Below are 15,670 nucleotides of genomic sequence, written 5' to 3' on the forward strand. Positions count from 1 at the left end.
GACCAGAAGATGAGTGACATCTTGTAGTTTAAAATCTAATGCTTTAGTCACTACTTCCTAACTTACTTTCTGCCACAGTTGGTTACTGTATTGTGCTTAATGTAGTCAAGATGGTATCCTACCTCCACACAATCATAAAGTGAATTAACCATTTTTGAAAGTTAACTGATATTTAAAATTCTGCTGTTCAAAACCAAACTATAAATTACTATTTTAATGAGTCATTAAAAGTACTTTAACACCAAATACACAAATATGTTAACAATCATTATCAAAGCAATTTAAATTGGTGAGTAAATATATTTAAATGAAATGTAATAGGTAGGGCTGATGTTTAGCACAGCTTTCTCTTTACTTTAGAGTCTGGGTTGCAAATCACAGCTAAGGCTCTTTCACATTATTTTGACATTTTTTTTATCCTGTCTTTCTCCAACATCCCAAAAACATGAATATGAGTATTATGGAAACTGTCAACTTGAAAGTGACCCGCTTTAGCAGGTGTGTGTGTGTGCAGGGGTACAATGGACTAGAAAACCACACAGGCTTAGTTCTTCCTTTGTACCATATCTAGCAGGGATAGACTCTGGTGCTACAATCCTCTTTTGGAATACGAGGGGGGACCCAAAAATAACCAGAATTTTGTTGTTGTTAGGTTGGTACTTGAAGTACGTGATTGGGCCGCTAGTGCGATCTAGTTACACTCCTCACAAGTCAGTCTGCCAAGTGCCATCAGTCTGGAAGGTTGTGCTTGTGTTCAGTGAATTTAGTAAAAGTAGTTTTGTGCAAGCGTCGTTTTTTTACGATGGCCGATTATCGTGAGCAACGCGCGGCAGTGAAATTTTGTTTTCTTCTTGAAAAAAGTGTTGCAGAAACTATTGTTATTGAAACGGTATGGCAACCCTGAACCACCCACCCTACTCACCGGATTTAGCTCCGTGTGACTCAGATGAAAAAAAGACTTGAAAGGAAGGCGTTTTGCTGACGTCGAAGAGGTAAAACAAGAAACGACCAGAGCATTAAAGAGCATTACTTCAGACAAATTTAAAAAATGTTGTTTCGAGCAATGGAACAAATGGTTAGATAAGTGTATTTCCGCCAATGGAGAGTACTTTGAAGGAGACTAATTGTAGTTTGTACAGAAAAATAAATTAAACACGTTTTAAAAATATTTCCGGTTATTTTTGGGCCCCCCCCCCCATGTAAGTTGTGTTTTTAAAATAAATTAATAAAAAAAATACTGATGTTTGCTTCAATAAATATGTGGAAGAACTATATGAAGGGATCAACAAAGATAATTCATTTATGAATAAAAGGGAAATTTTAACTGTTTTCTTAAGAAACTAACATTTGAGTTAGACATAATAGCACAAGGCTAAACTTACTTACAAACCTTTCCATTTTCATTATTTAAGTTTGCAATCTAGTATTATATGTTTCCATTAGTATCTATCACTATCTCCTTCTGGATTAATCAGCTGTGTGTAATGTTGTCAAAGGACTCCTGGAAATATCAATCGAATGTCTTGTATAATTTCTAAAATAAATCAAAGTATACTTGACAGGATCTCTTAAATCTTTGATGACTGTTGCATCAAAAATAAACTAAAGTAGCATTCAAATAACTGATTTCAAACTATAGAATGTATTACTTTACACAGATAAGAAGGATAATTGATTTACAGTTAATGTTATATTGCAATTTATCAGTTTTGTGCTGGAGATGCTAAGTTGTTTTCTTATGTTACATACATGCACGCAAATGTTTCTTACATTTTTTGTGCCTTCAGTTTCTTACCTCACTGATGGAAAAACTGAGTCAAGGCCAGGGACTTCATGTATACATGGTGTGTATGCACAAAAACGTTGTGTACGTATGTTTCCATGTACACTTTGAGGTGTATAAAAACTAAACTTGGTTATTTTCACAGTTGCCAAAACGTACGCAAGTTTCTGCTTGGTTTTGCACACTGGCGGCACCCAACGTCAAAGTAGTTCTACGGTTACTGTATGGTCTCCTTTATTTTCCACAATGATCAATCATCAATGATGTGTGATTCATCAAATACCATCCATACATCCATCCATCCTTCATCATTCATCAAATACACCAAAATTAAATGCATATCATTTAAAAGTCTAAGGCGCTTGATTGTAATTGTGTAACAATATAAAGGTGCATGCAATGGCCAAACTATTCCAAATACTACTGCTGCTTTAGCATTGTTACTCTCAGTGCAGGACTCCAGAGTATTTTAAACCATTTTATCTGTGTGTGGAATCACAGCTGTACAGCAGTTGTTCGGAAAGGTCTGGAGAACATTTATAGTGCATGCTGTCTCACGAAACCCACCAGCAACTGCATGAATTCCACTCAGCCCTGCACACAGTCTACCTGAACCTCTCCCACCTGGCAAACACTTCAGCGCTTTTCCTGCACGGTCCTCAAGGCCCAGAAACAGTTTCATCCCAAGAGCTATAAATGCACTCAATCAGTCCATTAAGTGTTCCCGGCAAAACTGTTTGTACTTATAATTACAATTAACTCACTGTAAACATGCACCACAACTGTAATATTGCACAACCTGAACCACATTATGAACCATTTGCACTACCTGCTCTATATGTACAAGTACATTTTACTTATGCTTTAATACTATATACTTTCCATTGTTTTTTATTGTATTATTATTACTGTTATTATATCACTTTATAGGAAAATAGGTTTATGAAGGATTTGCATATTGAATCTCATTGTACAATACAATAACAATTGTTCTGGTGTGTAAATGCTGAAATGTTGCATCTACATTTTCATTATATTTTGCTCAAGCCAAACAAGATGAATATAATACAGGACACTTGTATAAGCAGTTTTAACATCAAAGTGTTCTGTTTTCCTGAATTGTACAAGTATCAGTCACAGCAGCATCTGTTTAAACGAAGCAGAAATCCAGGAGATGCTTCCAGCAGTGGGACTAAGCATTACTAAATTTGTTTACAGCCTGGCAAAGGAAGACATGCTGATGCTTCAAGCTGTATGCGATTACTTTACAACCTGCGAAAAGAAGAAGATGCTGTGTGACTAGAAATTGCCAAAGCTGTTTACAGCTTGAGACAGGAAAATTCTTAAAACTTCAAAAACTTTATTGTTTGGGAAACAGACATACTCAAACAGATTAAAGAGTTTGAGCAGATTCTTCCATCATACTGACAGCCAGCCATTCAGGTGTATGCAACAATCATGTGTGGCAAAGCTCCCACAGAATTTTATAGTAAATATGCCTCATCTGAGTGCGACATCAGAAGATGGAGAGAGCAGTTATGTCAGAAGAGGGCAAGAGTGACTTCAAGAGGAGAAGACAGAACGTCAGGAGAGGGCACCTGCAACTTGTGACTGTTTTCAAGTGATCGTCATCTAAAGCATCTCATGAACAGCTTTGATTGGTAGATCACAAGCCTCCCTGGTACATTCATCTTTGACATCTTTAACTTTCTGTAAGCTTAAAAGTTGAATTTGTATGCAATTTGGAACAGGTACATAAATTTAATAAATGCTATTGTTGACTGACTGTAACCAAGTGCACTGCCAATGAATGATGGAGTTTCACCTTTCTCGGACCTTTTTATTATTATTATTATTAAGATTAGGATGAGCTCTTCTGCACAGCACTGTACACGCTATCACAGCAGGAAGGCACCAGTCGTCAACACATCTGATGTACTGACAAGAGACAACTTCCTGCTATGTGCGTAACAGTACAAGCAGGCTTGCTATAGAGAATGAATGGTAGCATCGACAGGCGGTTCATCACCAGCCCACCTCACAGTCACCTCCACTACAATATGCGGCCTGCAGCATCCGCCCACAGAGAAAGAACACGGTGTGGCCAAAGGCGGGTAGTGAATCACCCCCACTCAATAGGCAGCCATCCGATGCACACTACAATGCTACCCCCCGCCACACTGTTCACCCTCAATGGCCTCCATTCAGCCACAACTGGGTCATCGCTTGCAGCATTACCAGCCACCCAACGAGAACGAACGGGGCAGCCGTGTGTGGTGGGCGGGCAGTGAAACCACTTGCTGCCAAGAGCCGCCCAAGGGACACTACATTGCGCGAGCAGTGAAATCACCCCCCTCCAGCCACCGCTTGCAGCATTACCAGCCGCCCACTGAGAACGAACGGGGCAGCCATGTGTGGTGGGCAGGCAGTGAAACCGCTTGCCGCTGGGAGCCGCCTGAGACACACTACACTGTGCGGGCAGCAAAATCGCTCTCCTCCAGCCTCCGTCCAGCCACCGCTTGCAGTGCCCCAACGCCAAAGATGACGGAGCGGCAGTTACTGAGGCCTATGCGTCGCAGCTCCGGCCCAGTTCGTATGTCGTAGGTTGGATATTTCAAGCACCTGGAGCATTAAGGAAGTGCTCTATGATCCAAACTGCAAGGTTTGTTGGCTGAGGCCGAAGAGGTCTGTCCAATCATGAACGGTGTGTTAAAGTAAAACATTCACTGGTTGATAAATGGCCAATAGCCAGGGATGTTGATCCTTTGTATGATCGAATATACAGTGGGTATGGAAAGTATTCAGACTCCCTTCAATTTTTCCCTCTTTGTTATACAGTAATCCCTCGCTATATCGCGCTTTGACTTTCGCGGTTTCGCTCTATCGCAGATTTTATATGAAAGCATAACTAAATATGTAACGCGGATTTTTCGCTGCTTCGCGGGTTCTGCGGACAATGTGTCTTTTTACTTCCTCAGTTGGTTTGCCCAGTTGATTTCATACAAGGGACGCTATTGGCGGATGACTGAGAAGCTAACCAATCAGAGCACGCAGTTAAGTTCTCCTGACTGAGAAGCTAACCAATCAGAGCACGCAGTTAAGCTCCTGCCTGCTGAATGCAGTGTTAACCAGGAAGTCTCGTCTCGCTCATTCAGCATCAACGTGTTTCGCTGTGTAAAGAGTTGTGCTCTTTTGTGTTTATCTTTGTGCATAGTCAAGCCCTTCATTATGGCTCCAAAACGATCTGCTACTGCTTCAGGGGCCGTGCCCAAGCAAACGGAAGATGTTAACGATTGCGAAAAGCTAAACGCTTTGGATTTGTTGAAGGCTACGATTCTTTTATTTAAAAAGTAGGAAAGGAATATAAGATCTACGGCCGCAGTGTCCTTTTAACCAGGGTGCAAAACAAGTTGTAAGTGGATGTAATAAGGCAGTAGTCTGAATGGAATCTGCTTTAGCGATTTGGATTGAAGACTGCCAGAAGAAGAACGGCAGTGCTACACAATCACCTGAAGTGGCTCCTTTAAGGGCTGTAACGCTCTCCTTTGTTGTGCAGTAAAATTAAACTCATTGTTATCGGACAAGTCATCGTGTCATTGTTGGTGAGTAACCATAATTAATTTTCTACTTACAGTACTTAGTACATGTACGTACGTTTAGTGTCACTGTACACACACATTTACTGTATACTATTTTTGTTGCATTGTACGTATTTATTGCTGGTGGCATGTCTATCGTAATGGCTGTAACATGTGATATCGGAGACACTCAATACCTTTAAAATAATATTTAGGTTTTACTGTATATAAACAGTGTGTTTATATACATAATTTCAATGAATCTTACCTAATATCTAAGAGAATAGAAAGGGATTATGCTGTATAACTCTGCAGGGAATATTTATAAACAGTATGGGAGAGTTTATAAGGGCTTAAAATATATATAAATAACAATAGAAACATATAGAACTTTTTGGCCTTAATTCTAAGCGGTATGTGTGGAGACAACCAGGCACTGCTCATCACTTGTCCAATACAGTCCCCACAGTGAAGCATGGCGGTGGCAGCATCATGCTGTGGGGGTGTTTTTCAGCTACAGGGACAGGATGAGTGGTTGCAATCGAGGGAAAGATGAATGCGGCTAAGTACAGGGATATCCTGGACAAAAACCTTCTCCAGAGTGCTAAGGACTTCAGACTGGGCCGAAGGTATACTTTCCAACGAGACATTGACCCTAAGCACACAGCTAAAATAACGAAGGAGTGGCTTCACAACAACTCTGTGACTGTTCTTGAATGGCCCAGCCAGAGGCCTGACTTAAACCCAATTGAGCATCTCTGGAGAGACCTAAAAATGGCTGTCCACCAACGTTTACCATCCAACCTGACAGAACTGGAGAGGATCTGCAAGGAGGAACGGCAGAGGATCGCCAAATCCAGGTGTGAAAAACTTGTTGCATCTTTCCCAAGAAGACTCATGGCTGTATTAGCTCAAAAGGGTGCTTCTACTAAATACTGAGCAAAGGGTCTGAATACTTAGGACCATATGATATTTCAGTTTTTCTTTTTTAACAAATCTGCAACAATTTCAAAAAATCTTTTTTTTGTCTGCCAATATGGGGTGCTATGTGTGTAAATTAATGAGGGAAAAAATTAATTTAAATGATTTTAGCAAATGGCTGCAATATAACAAAGAGTGAAAAATTGAAGGGGGTCTGAATACTTTCCGTACCCACTGTATTCTTGTAGACCAAAATTAATATTCAGGTCTGAGATACATCTAAGACACTGTACGTTGCTCGTGCCTATAAAAAGTAAGTCTGTTAGAGTACTAGGGAAAGCAAACTATGCACGTGTTATTCATACAGCACATGTGTGGATTAAAGTGCTAGGGAATAACACGCATGATTATACGTCTTTCATACATTACTTTTGTGGTTAGGTTCTGTGTGTATGCATATATTTATGTATGTGTGTGTTAATCTTAAGGTGCGACATTATACTAACCCAGTAACGAACCTGATGAGTATACTTATCTCTGAAGAAAACAGATAACTGATAAGTAATGTTTAAGTGTCGTCCATCAAGTTCTTTTTAGTTGCTCATACCACTGCCTAAGCCACCAAAAAGTAATTTTTTTTCCTTGCCTCCACTTCACTGAGTAGGACGTCCACTTTGCATTTGGTGAATTTGTTCTTTTTTTATATATGTCTTTTAACAAAACACTCAACTGAAAGGACTACTTATATTTATTTACATATTCAAATATGTAAAATTCTGGGAGGAGTTGGGGTGGGGCATCAGGCATGTGCATGTGCACATGCATTACATTTCACGCTGTTTGGGATTTAGGGAACGGAAGTGTGTGGAAGTTGGCTTATGCGTGGGTTTTGTGCATCTGGATTTTTTTGTGTATACACACATTTCCACGTTTGTCCTTACGCTATATTTTCGTGTGACTTCTACATACAGCGTTAGACATGAGGCCCAAGGAGTTCACCTTTAGTGCATTCACCTGATAACATCTATAAAATAAAGCTTTACTTTTGTATTTTTTAACTAGTGTAAGGCTAGGTAAATATTCTAATTAAGAAGTCACTATACAACATGTTACATAAAATACTGACTTTTCTTTTGAGTACACTTTACTTAACAGAAGGATACTTAAGGGTTTGATATCAAAAATGATCAACCTGAAAATGTTTATCTGTATATCCATCAGCAGTGAGAACTCCAATGTTCACGTTGCAAGCAGTTTTTCTATTTGGCTGCTTTGCACAGCACGAAAACGTCAAATTGGACAATAAGCACAGTGAGTCTGTTGGGTTTTCCATTCTTCAAAAGATCTTTCAGGCATTACAGTAATCCCTCCTCGATCGCGGGGGTTGCGTTCCAGAACCCCCCGCGATAGGTGAAAAACCGCGAAGTAGAAACCATATGTTTGTATGGTTATTTTTATATATTTTAAGCTCTTAGAAACTCTCCCACACTGTTTATGAATATTCTCCGCACAGTTATACAGTAAACCCTCGTTTATAGCGGTTGATCCGCTCCAGACAGATAAATTAATTTCCAAGAAGTATGATTCTTTATTTATAAATCTAATATTTTTGCAGTTAGAGCATTGAAAACCTGTTTACGACCTTCTAAATACGTTTTTTAACATTATTAGAGCCCTCTAGACATGAAATAACACCCTTTAGTCAAAAGTTTAAACTGTGCTCCATGACAAGACTGAGATGACAGTTCTTTCTCACAATTAAAAGAATGCAAACATATCTTCTCTTCAAGGTGCGTGTCAGGAGCAGAGAATGTCAGAGAGAGAGAAAAGTAAACAAGCAAAAATCAATAGGGCTGTTGCGCTTTTAAGTATGCAAGCACCAAGCGGCGCAATGAAGGGATCAATGTGAAGCATTTTTTTACGGGCGTGTCTGTATCTTCTAAGCAAACAGCCACTGCGCAAACAGCCCCTCTGCTCACACACCCTCCTTCAGGAGCAGATAATGGGGCCCAATCATACGCCTCCCTGATGGTACTGCATGATGGATAAGTATCTGCCTGTATTTCTCAGAGAGAGTGAGCAAACAATGAAAAACAAACAATGAAAAATCAATACGGGCTGTTAGAGCTTTTAAGTGTGCGAAGCAGCGCGCGGGAAGCATATCGTATATCATTGAGGAGTTTTATTTAATATGTAATACGTGCTCTGATTGGGTAGCTTCTAAGCCATCCGCCAATAGCGTCCCTTGTATGAAATCAACTGGGCAAACAAACTGAGGAAGCTTGTAACATAAATTGAAAGACCTATTATCCGCAGAAATCCCCGAACCAGCGAAAAATCCGTAATATATATTTAGATATATTTACATTTAAAATCCGCAATGGAGTGAAGCCGCGAAAGTCGAATCGTGATATAGCGAGGGATCACCGTAACCCATTATCAGTTTACTGTCTTTCATAGTTCTCTTTTGAAATTAAAACAAAAACAAACAAAACACATTTGCATTTTCTGGAGTGAACAATATGCCAAGGCACATTTGGAAACAGTAAAGAACTATTTACAAACATTTAAATGCAGGTAGTTCACTGACATGTCTAGTAACTTGATCAGGGTTACACAGCAAGCAGTCAGTACTGGAGACTTAACCAGAAGCCTTAAAGCTTACATTCCAGTTGCTTAAACTCTTCACAACAGTTTGAGCCTATTAACTGGGGTCCATCTTGAAACAAGATTAAAAACACTTACCCCACACCATCATCTGCATAGCCTGATGCATAAAACTGTTGTGCACCCAGTTCTCCAAGACGCTTGTCAATGGTTTTTCCACAGTTGCAGAAGTTACTGTAATTTGAATCTCCTAGTCCTAAATGAAATAAAAAAAAAAACACATTACAGTCCTGTAACCTATCATAGCATGAAGCCTAGAAAATTCAATTTATTTCCCTTACCATTTTCTCGGACTACTAAGCTCATTTTTCAGATATGGAATGCACTTTATTCCCCTAGTGCCTTTTGAACTTCTTTAACAAATCAGTCCGCACTGTGATCTGCCTTCACATCACTCATTCTTGCTGTCAGCTGTGTATCCTCTACCAAAGAGTCGGTCTGGCTTCATGGGTTATTACATGAAATATGAGTAATCTGTGCTTTTAAGTTTTTTGGACTCTAACTTAAAAAGCTAAGATAGTTACTGTTTACTTAATGCAAAGTTCATGTTTAATGGGCAGAAGGGTGCTGCAGTGCTTAACAAGTGCTGCTTCATAGTTCTTAACATCATGGATTTTATCTTAAACCTGATCATTATGTTAAGTGCATGTACACTCTGTGACTGTTCAGGTTTCCTACAATGACAGGTTAAATGACAATTCTCAATTAACCTTATTTATCCAATGGACCAACATCTGGTCTATGATTTGTTCTTTTATTGATTTGCTCAGCTACATTCAGTAAGTGGAAACTAAAAATCATTTTATCTAATTTTCAATAACAAAAACATTTTTAAATTTTACTAAGATGTATGTAGTAATGTTATTTGCAGATTGGAATACAATAAACGTTACGTAATTAAAGAAATCAAAATGTATTGATACAGTAATAATTTGTACCAGGATTAGCACTGTCTATGAAAAAGAAAGTTTTCCTAAATAAGCACTATTCTGGCAGAGATAGACACAGCACCACACCATCCATTACTATACAACAGTCACAGAGTTTAGCAATATACTGTATTGTGCTACAAGATTTCGTCTATAAACATTAAGGGAGGTTTCTTTTTCTCTTCTGTTCACACTACTGATACAAAACATTATATTAGAGTAATTTACATTGTATTTAACACATTTTTTTTTAATTCTTCCACTAGGAAAAGACAAGAGAAAAGGTCCAGATGTCAGTCCAATTTCTATATTACTTTTAAATTAAATATACGTGTCCTTATATATCAATGTTGCATATATATATATATATATATAAATAAACATACACAGTTGTGCTTGAAAGTTTATGAACCCTTTAGAATTTTCTATATTTCTGCATAAATATGACCTAAAATATCATCAGATTTTAACTCAAGTCCTAAACATAAAGAGAAACCAGTTAAATAAATGAGACAAAATTATAATACTTGGTCATTTGTTTATTGAGGAAAATGATCGAATATTACATATTTCTGAGTGGCAAAAGTATGTGAACCTCTAGGATTTGCAGTTAGTTTGAAGGTGAAATTAGAGTCAGGTGTTTTGAATCAATGAGATGACAGTCAGGTGTGAGTGGGCACCCTGTGTTATTTAAAGAACAGGGATCTATCAAAGTCTGCTCTTTACAACACATGTTTGTGGAAGTGTATCATGGCACAAACAAAGAAGATTTCTGAGAACCTCAGACAGAGAATTGTTGATGCTCATCAGGCTGGAAAATGTTATAAAACCATCTCTAAAGAGTTTGGACTCCACCAATCCACAGTCAGACAGATTGTGTACAAATGGAGGAAATTCAAGACCATTGTTACCCTCCCCAGGAGTGGTCGACCAACAAAGATCACTCCAAGAGCAAGGCGTGTAATAGTTGGCGAGGTCATAAAGGACCCCAGGGTAACTTCTAAGCAACTGAAGGCCTCTCTCAAATTGGCTAATGTTCATGTTCATGAGTCCACCATCAGGAGAACACTGAACAACAATGGTGTGCATGGCAGGGTTGCAAGGAGAAAGCCACTGCTCTCCAAAAAAACCATTGCTGCTCGTCTGCAGTTTGCTAAAGATCACGTGGACAAACCAGGAGGCTACTGGAAGAATGTTTTGTGGACGGAAGAGACCAAAATAGAATTTTTTGGTTTAAATGAAAGCGTTATGTTTGGAGAAAGGAAAACACTACATTCCAGCATAAGAACCTTATCCCATCTGTGAAACATGGTGGTGGTAGTTATCATGGTTTGGGCCTGTTTTGCTGCATCTGGGCCAGGATGGCTTACCTTCATTGATGGAGAGAACAATTGATTCTGAATTACATCAGAGAATTCTAAAGGAAAATTCCAGGACATCTGTCCATGAACTGAATCTCAAGGTGGGTCATGCAGCAAGACAACGAACCCTAAGCACACAAGTCGTTGTACCAAAGAATGGTTAAAGATGAATAAAGTTAATGTTTTGGAATGGCCAAGTCAAAGTCCTGACCTTAATCCAACTGAAATGTTGTGGAAGGACCTGAAGCGAGCAGTTAATGTGAGGAAACCCACCAAAATACCAGAGGTGAAGCTGTTCTGTACAGAGGAACGGGCTAAAATTCCTCCAAGCCGGTGTGCAGGAATGATCAAAAGTTACCAGAAATGTTTAGTTGCAGTTATTGCTGCAAAAGGGGGTCACACCAGATACTGAAAGTAAAGGTTCACATACTTTTGCCACTCACAAATATGTAATTTTCAATCATTTACCTTAATAAATAAATTACCAAGAATAATATTTTTGTCTCATTTGTTTAACTGGTTTCTCTTTATTTACTTTTAGGACTTGAGTGAAAATCTGATGATATTGTAGGCCATATTTATGCAGAAATATAGAAAATTCTAAAGGGAACACAAACTTTCAAGCACAACTGTATGTGTGTGTGTATGTGTGTATATATATATATATATATATATATATATATATATATATATATATATATATATATATACTGCTCAAAAGAATTAAAGGAACACTTTTTAATCAGAGTATAGCATAAAGTCAATGAAACTTATGGGATATTAATCTGGTCAGTTAAGTAGCAGAGGGGTTGTTAATCAGTTTCAGCTGCTGTGGTGTTAATGAAATTAACAACAGATGCACTAGAGGGGCAACAATGAGATGACCCCAAAACAGGAATGGTTTAACAGGTGGAGGCCACTGACATTTTTCCCTCCTCATCTTTTCTGACTGTTTCTTCACTAGTTTTGCATTTGGCTACAGTCAGTGTCACTACTGGTAGCATGAGGCGATACCTGGACCCTACAGAGGTTGCACAGGTAGTCCAACTTCTCCAGGATGGCACATCAATACATGTCATTGCCAGAAGGTTTGCTGTGTCTCCCTGCACAGTCTCAAGGGCATGGAGGAGATTCTAGGAGACAAGCAGTTACTCTAGGAGAGCTGGAGAGGGCCATAGAAGGTCCATAACCCATCAGCAGGACCAGTATCTGCTCCTTTGGGCAAGGAGGAACAGGATGAGCACTGCCAGAGCCCTACAAAATGACCTCCAGCAGGCCACTGGTGTGAATGTCTCTGACCAAACAACCAGAAAGACTTCATGAGGGTGACCCAAGGGCCCCATGTCCTCTAATGGGCCCTGAGCTCACTGCCCAGCAGCATGCAGCTCGATTGGCATTCGCCATAGAATACCAGAATTGGCAGATGCACCACTGGTGCCCTGTGCTTTTACAGATGAGAGCAGGTTCACCCTGAGCACGTGACAGAAGTGAAAGGGTCTGGAGAAGCCATGGAGAACATTATGCTGCCTGTAACATCATTCAGCATGAGCAGTTTGGTGGTGGGTTAATGATTGTCTGGGGAGGCATATCCATGGAGGGTCACACAGACCGCTACAGGCTTGACAAAGGCACCTTGGCTGCCATTAGGTATCAGGATGAAATCCTTGGACCCATTGTCAGACCCTATGCTGGTACAGTGGCTCCTGGTGCACGACAATTCCTGGCCTCATGTGGTGAGAGTATGCAGGCAGTTCCTGGAGGATGAAGGAATTGATACCATTGACTGGCCACCACACTTTCCTGACCTAAATCCAATAGAACACCTCTGGGACATTATGTTTTGGTCCATCCAATGCCACCAGGTTGCACCTCAGACTGTCCAGGAGCTCAGTGATGCCCTGGTCCAGATCTGGGAGGAGATCCCCCACAACACCATCTGTCATCTCATTAGAAGCATGCACCGATGTTGTCAGGCATGTATACAAGAACACAGGGGCCATACAAAGTGCTGCATACAATTTTGAGTTGCTGCAATTAAATTTTGGCAAAATGGACTAGCCTGCCACATAATTTTTCACTCTGATTTTTGGGGCATCTTTGAATTCAGGGCTCTGTAGGTTGATCATTTTCATTTCCATCAAGCGATGTGGCATCCTTTCGTTCCTAACACATTACCCAGTCTATATCAGTATGGATATCAGGAGGATTTCTTTTTCCCATTGAGATCTGATGTGTTTTCAAAGTGTTCCTTTAATTTTTTGAGCAGTTTATATATATATATATATATATATATATATATATATATATATATATATATATATATATATATATATATGTGTGTGTGTGTGTGTGTGTGTGTATGGGTAGTCTTTGACTTACCACCACGATTAGTTCCGATTGACCAGTCGTAAATCAATCTGGACGTAAGATGGACCATTATATGTATTAAAACCTGTCCTTATGAATATAACTGTATATTAAGTTCCTTACGACATATTGTTGGTTTTATGTCCTTTTTTTAATCATCATTCTTAGCACACTGTGTAGATTTTCTACACATTTTTTTTTGTAAAATATCTGTTTATTATTTTGTTCCATTATTACTATTGCTTGCACAGGTGCCAAACCTTTAACAATTTCACACATCATCATCAGTGTTAGCCTCTCCCCGGGTTCACTGTGTTAACTGCGAGAGGAGAAATTGTACCGGCAGAGTCTGAGCACTCATATGTTTTCTGTTTTAACTTTTCAGCCTGTTAATAATAAACATTAACAGATAAAGGAGTTCAGTGTTGTTTCATTACCTCTTTGTGTGTGCATTAAGCACTGGTTATAAATGGGACAACTTACAAAGTCAAATACAGTACTTCCGATCGCATTCGCTTTCTTTCCTTCCTCATACTGCTCGATTACTTTCGGTTTTTGTGTCAAGATCAATTGCCTTTTTTCACTGCAAGTGAAAGACAAATGTAACTGAACGTAGTTGAAACTGCAGCAGGTAATAAAGAGAGATCAAGATTAATGAGTTACAGCATATGGAACTGGAGTGGCGAAAACTGAGAAATGGTAGTAGTCATAAATCGAATGGTCGTAAGACACATAGGTCATAAGTCCACGATTACTTGTATATATAGAAATTTGTGGGCTGAACCAGTGCAGACTACCATGTATAAATATCATGAACAGAATTACTTTTGCTGAAGTTTTGGTTAGATGGTTATCAAATAGGATTGCTTGGATTGAAGGGGACAACAGGGTCTATGGCTGAGAACTACAGGACAAAGGGATCTTCAAACAAACAACAAACATCCCTAATCTGTTAATACACCATCACCAAGTGCTAGGCTTAGAAGTCTGAAATTGAAGAGTAAACCTTTTGAGGCCCCAAGTCACCAATGCCTGCTTATCTTTCACTCCATGCCAGGAAAAGGGATACAGATAACATATGTATATCTCAGGGAGTGCTGTACACACTAATGCAGACACACTGAGAACATACAGACTGCCCACAGAGAGTGAACAGAACTTAAGCATAGGAGAGTGCAGCCATGAGGCAACATTGCTAACTTTTGCACTACAGTCGAACCCTTTTAAATTAAAAAGATGGAGCAAAATTTTAGGCTTACCATTTGTTATAGAAGTGTCATTTTATGAAAATGTACACATACCACACTTCATGCTTGGAAAAAACTTTTAGTTGTGTACACAATGAATAATAAGATTAAGTCTGCAACACTGGTTTAATAGATCTTAATTATGTACATAAATTGTAAAGCAGAAAAAACTGCTTCACTCATTAAAAAAATGACGTTTTTGCATTTTGCATTTTGTGAACTTGGCAATCAAAAGGAACTTTGTAATTAAAATTACATAATACAAACTATAATCCATAAAATGTACTTTTATGAACCACCAGTTTGTGAGACTGGAGCTCAACAATTCACTTATTTAATTGGAACAAAGCTGTCTTATACAGCTTTTTTCATTTCAGTGTCTGAAAGCAGGCCTTTGAATAAATTAGTCATGTCACACACACAAAATAAACTGCACAGAATTCTTCAATGCATTAAAGAATTTATGAAACACAAGTCTATTGTGAATTGGTATAACAGCTTAGTGAAATTCTGACCAAGTAATCAACAGTCACATTATATCCAAAAACATTTTACAAACTAGTGCAAATTAAGCACTGTCTCAGCCTCTGGTGTCCTTAAGAATCTAGCAATTTAACCTTTTTGTGTTAATGTATAATTATGTGGAAAAAAGTAAGTAGCCCCCTTGAAATACTTTTTCTTTTTTAACACGTGAACATATTAAGATTTGATCTTCATTTTAACAGTATTTATTGCTGAAGAATGAAATGTAAATAAGCACAAATGCAAGTGGAAAAATTAAGTCCAGCCCTACACTTATCACTATCTCAAATACCAC

The 15,670-nt window shown here is 38.8% G+C and overlaps 1 protein-coding gene across 3 annotated transcripts in view; it reads right to left on the reverse strand.

Annotated features, from left to right (window-relative positions):
- The window catches only part of mtrr (5-methyltetrahydrofolate-homocysteine methyltransferase reductase), a 142,980-nt gene that overhangs the window by 93,519 nt on the left and 33,791 nt on the right, over window positions 1–15,670 (reverse strand). For all 3 annotated transcript variants that reach the window (XM_039754372.1, XM_039754374.1, XM_039754373.1), the window contains exon 4: window positions 9,028–9,145. In XM_039754372.1, the coding sequence (XP_039610306.1) occupies window positions 9,028–9,145 (118 nt within the window). The remainder of the gene's footprint in view (window positions 1–9,027; window positions 9,146–15,670) is intronic.

This window comes from Polypterus senegalus, chromosome 5 (assembly GCF_016835505.1).
Source record: "Polypterus senegalus isolate Bchr_013 chromosome 5, ASM1683550v1, whole genome shotgun sequence".
NCBI lineage: Eukaryota > Metazoa > Chordata > Cladistia > Polypteriformes > Polypteridae > Polypterus > Polypterus senegalus.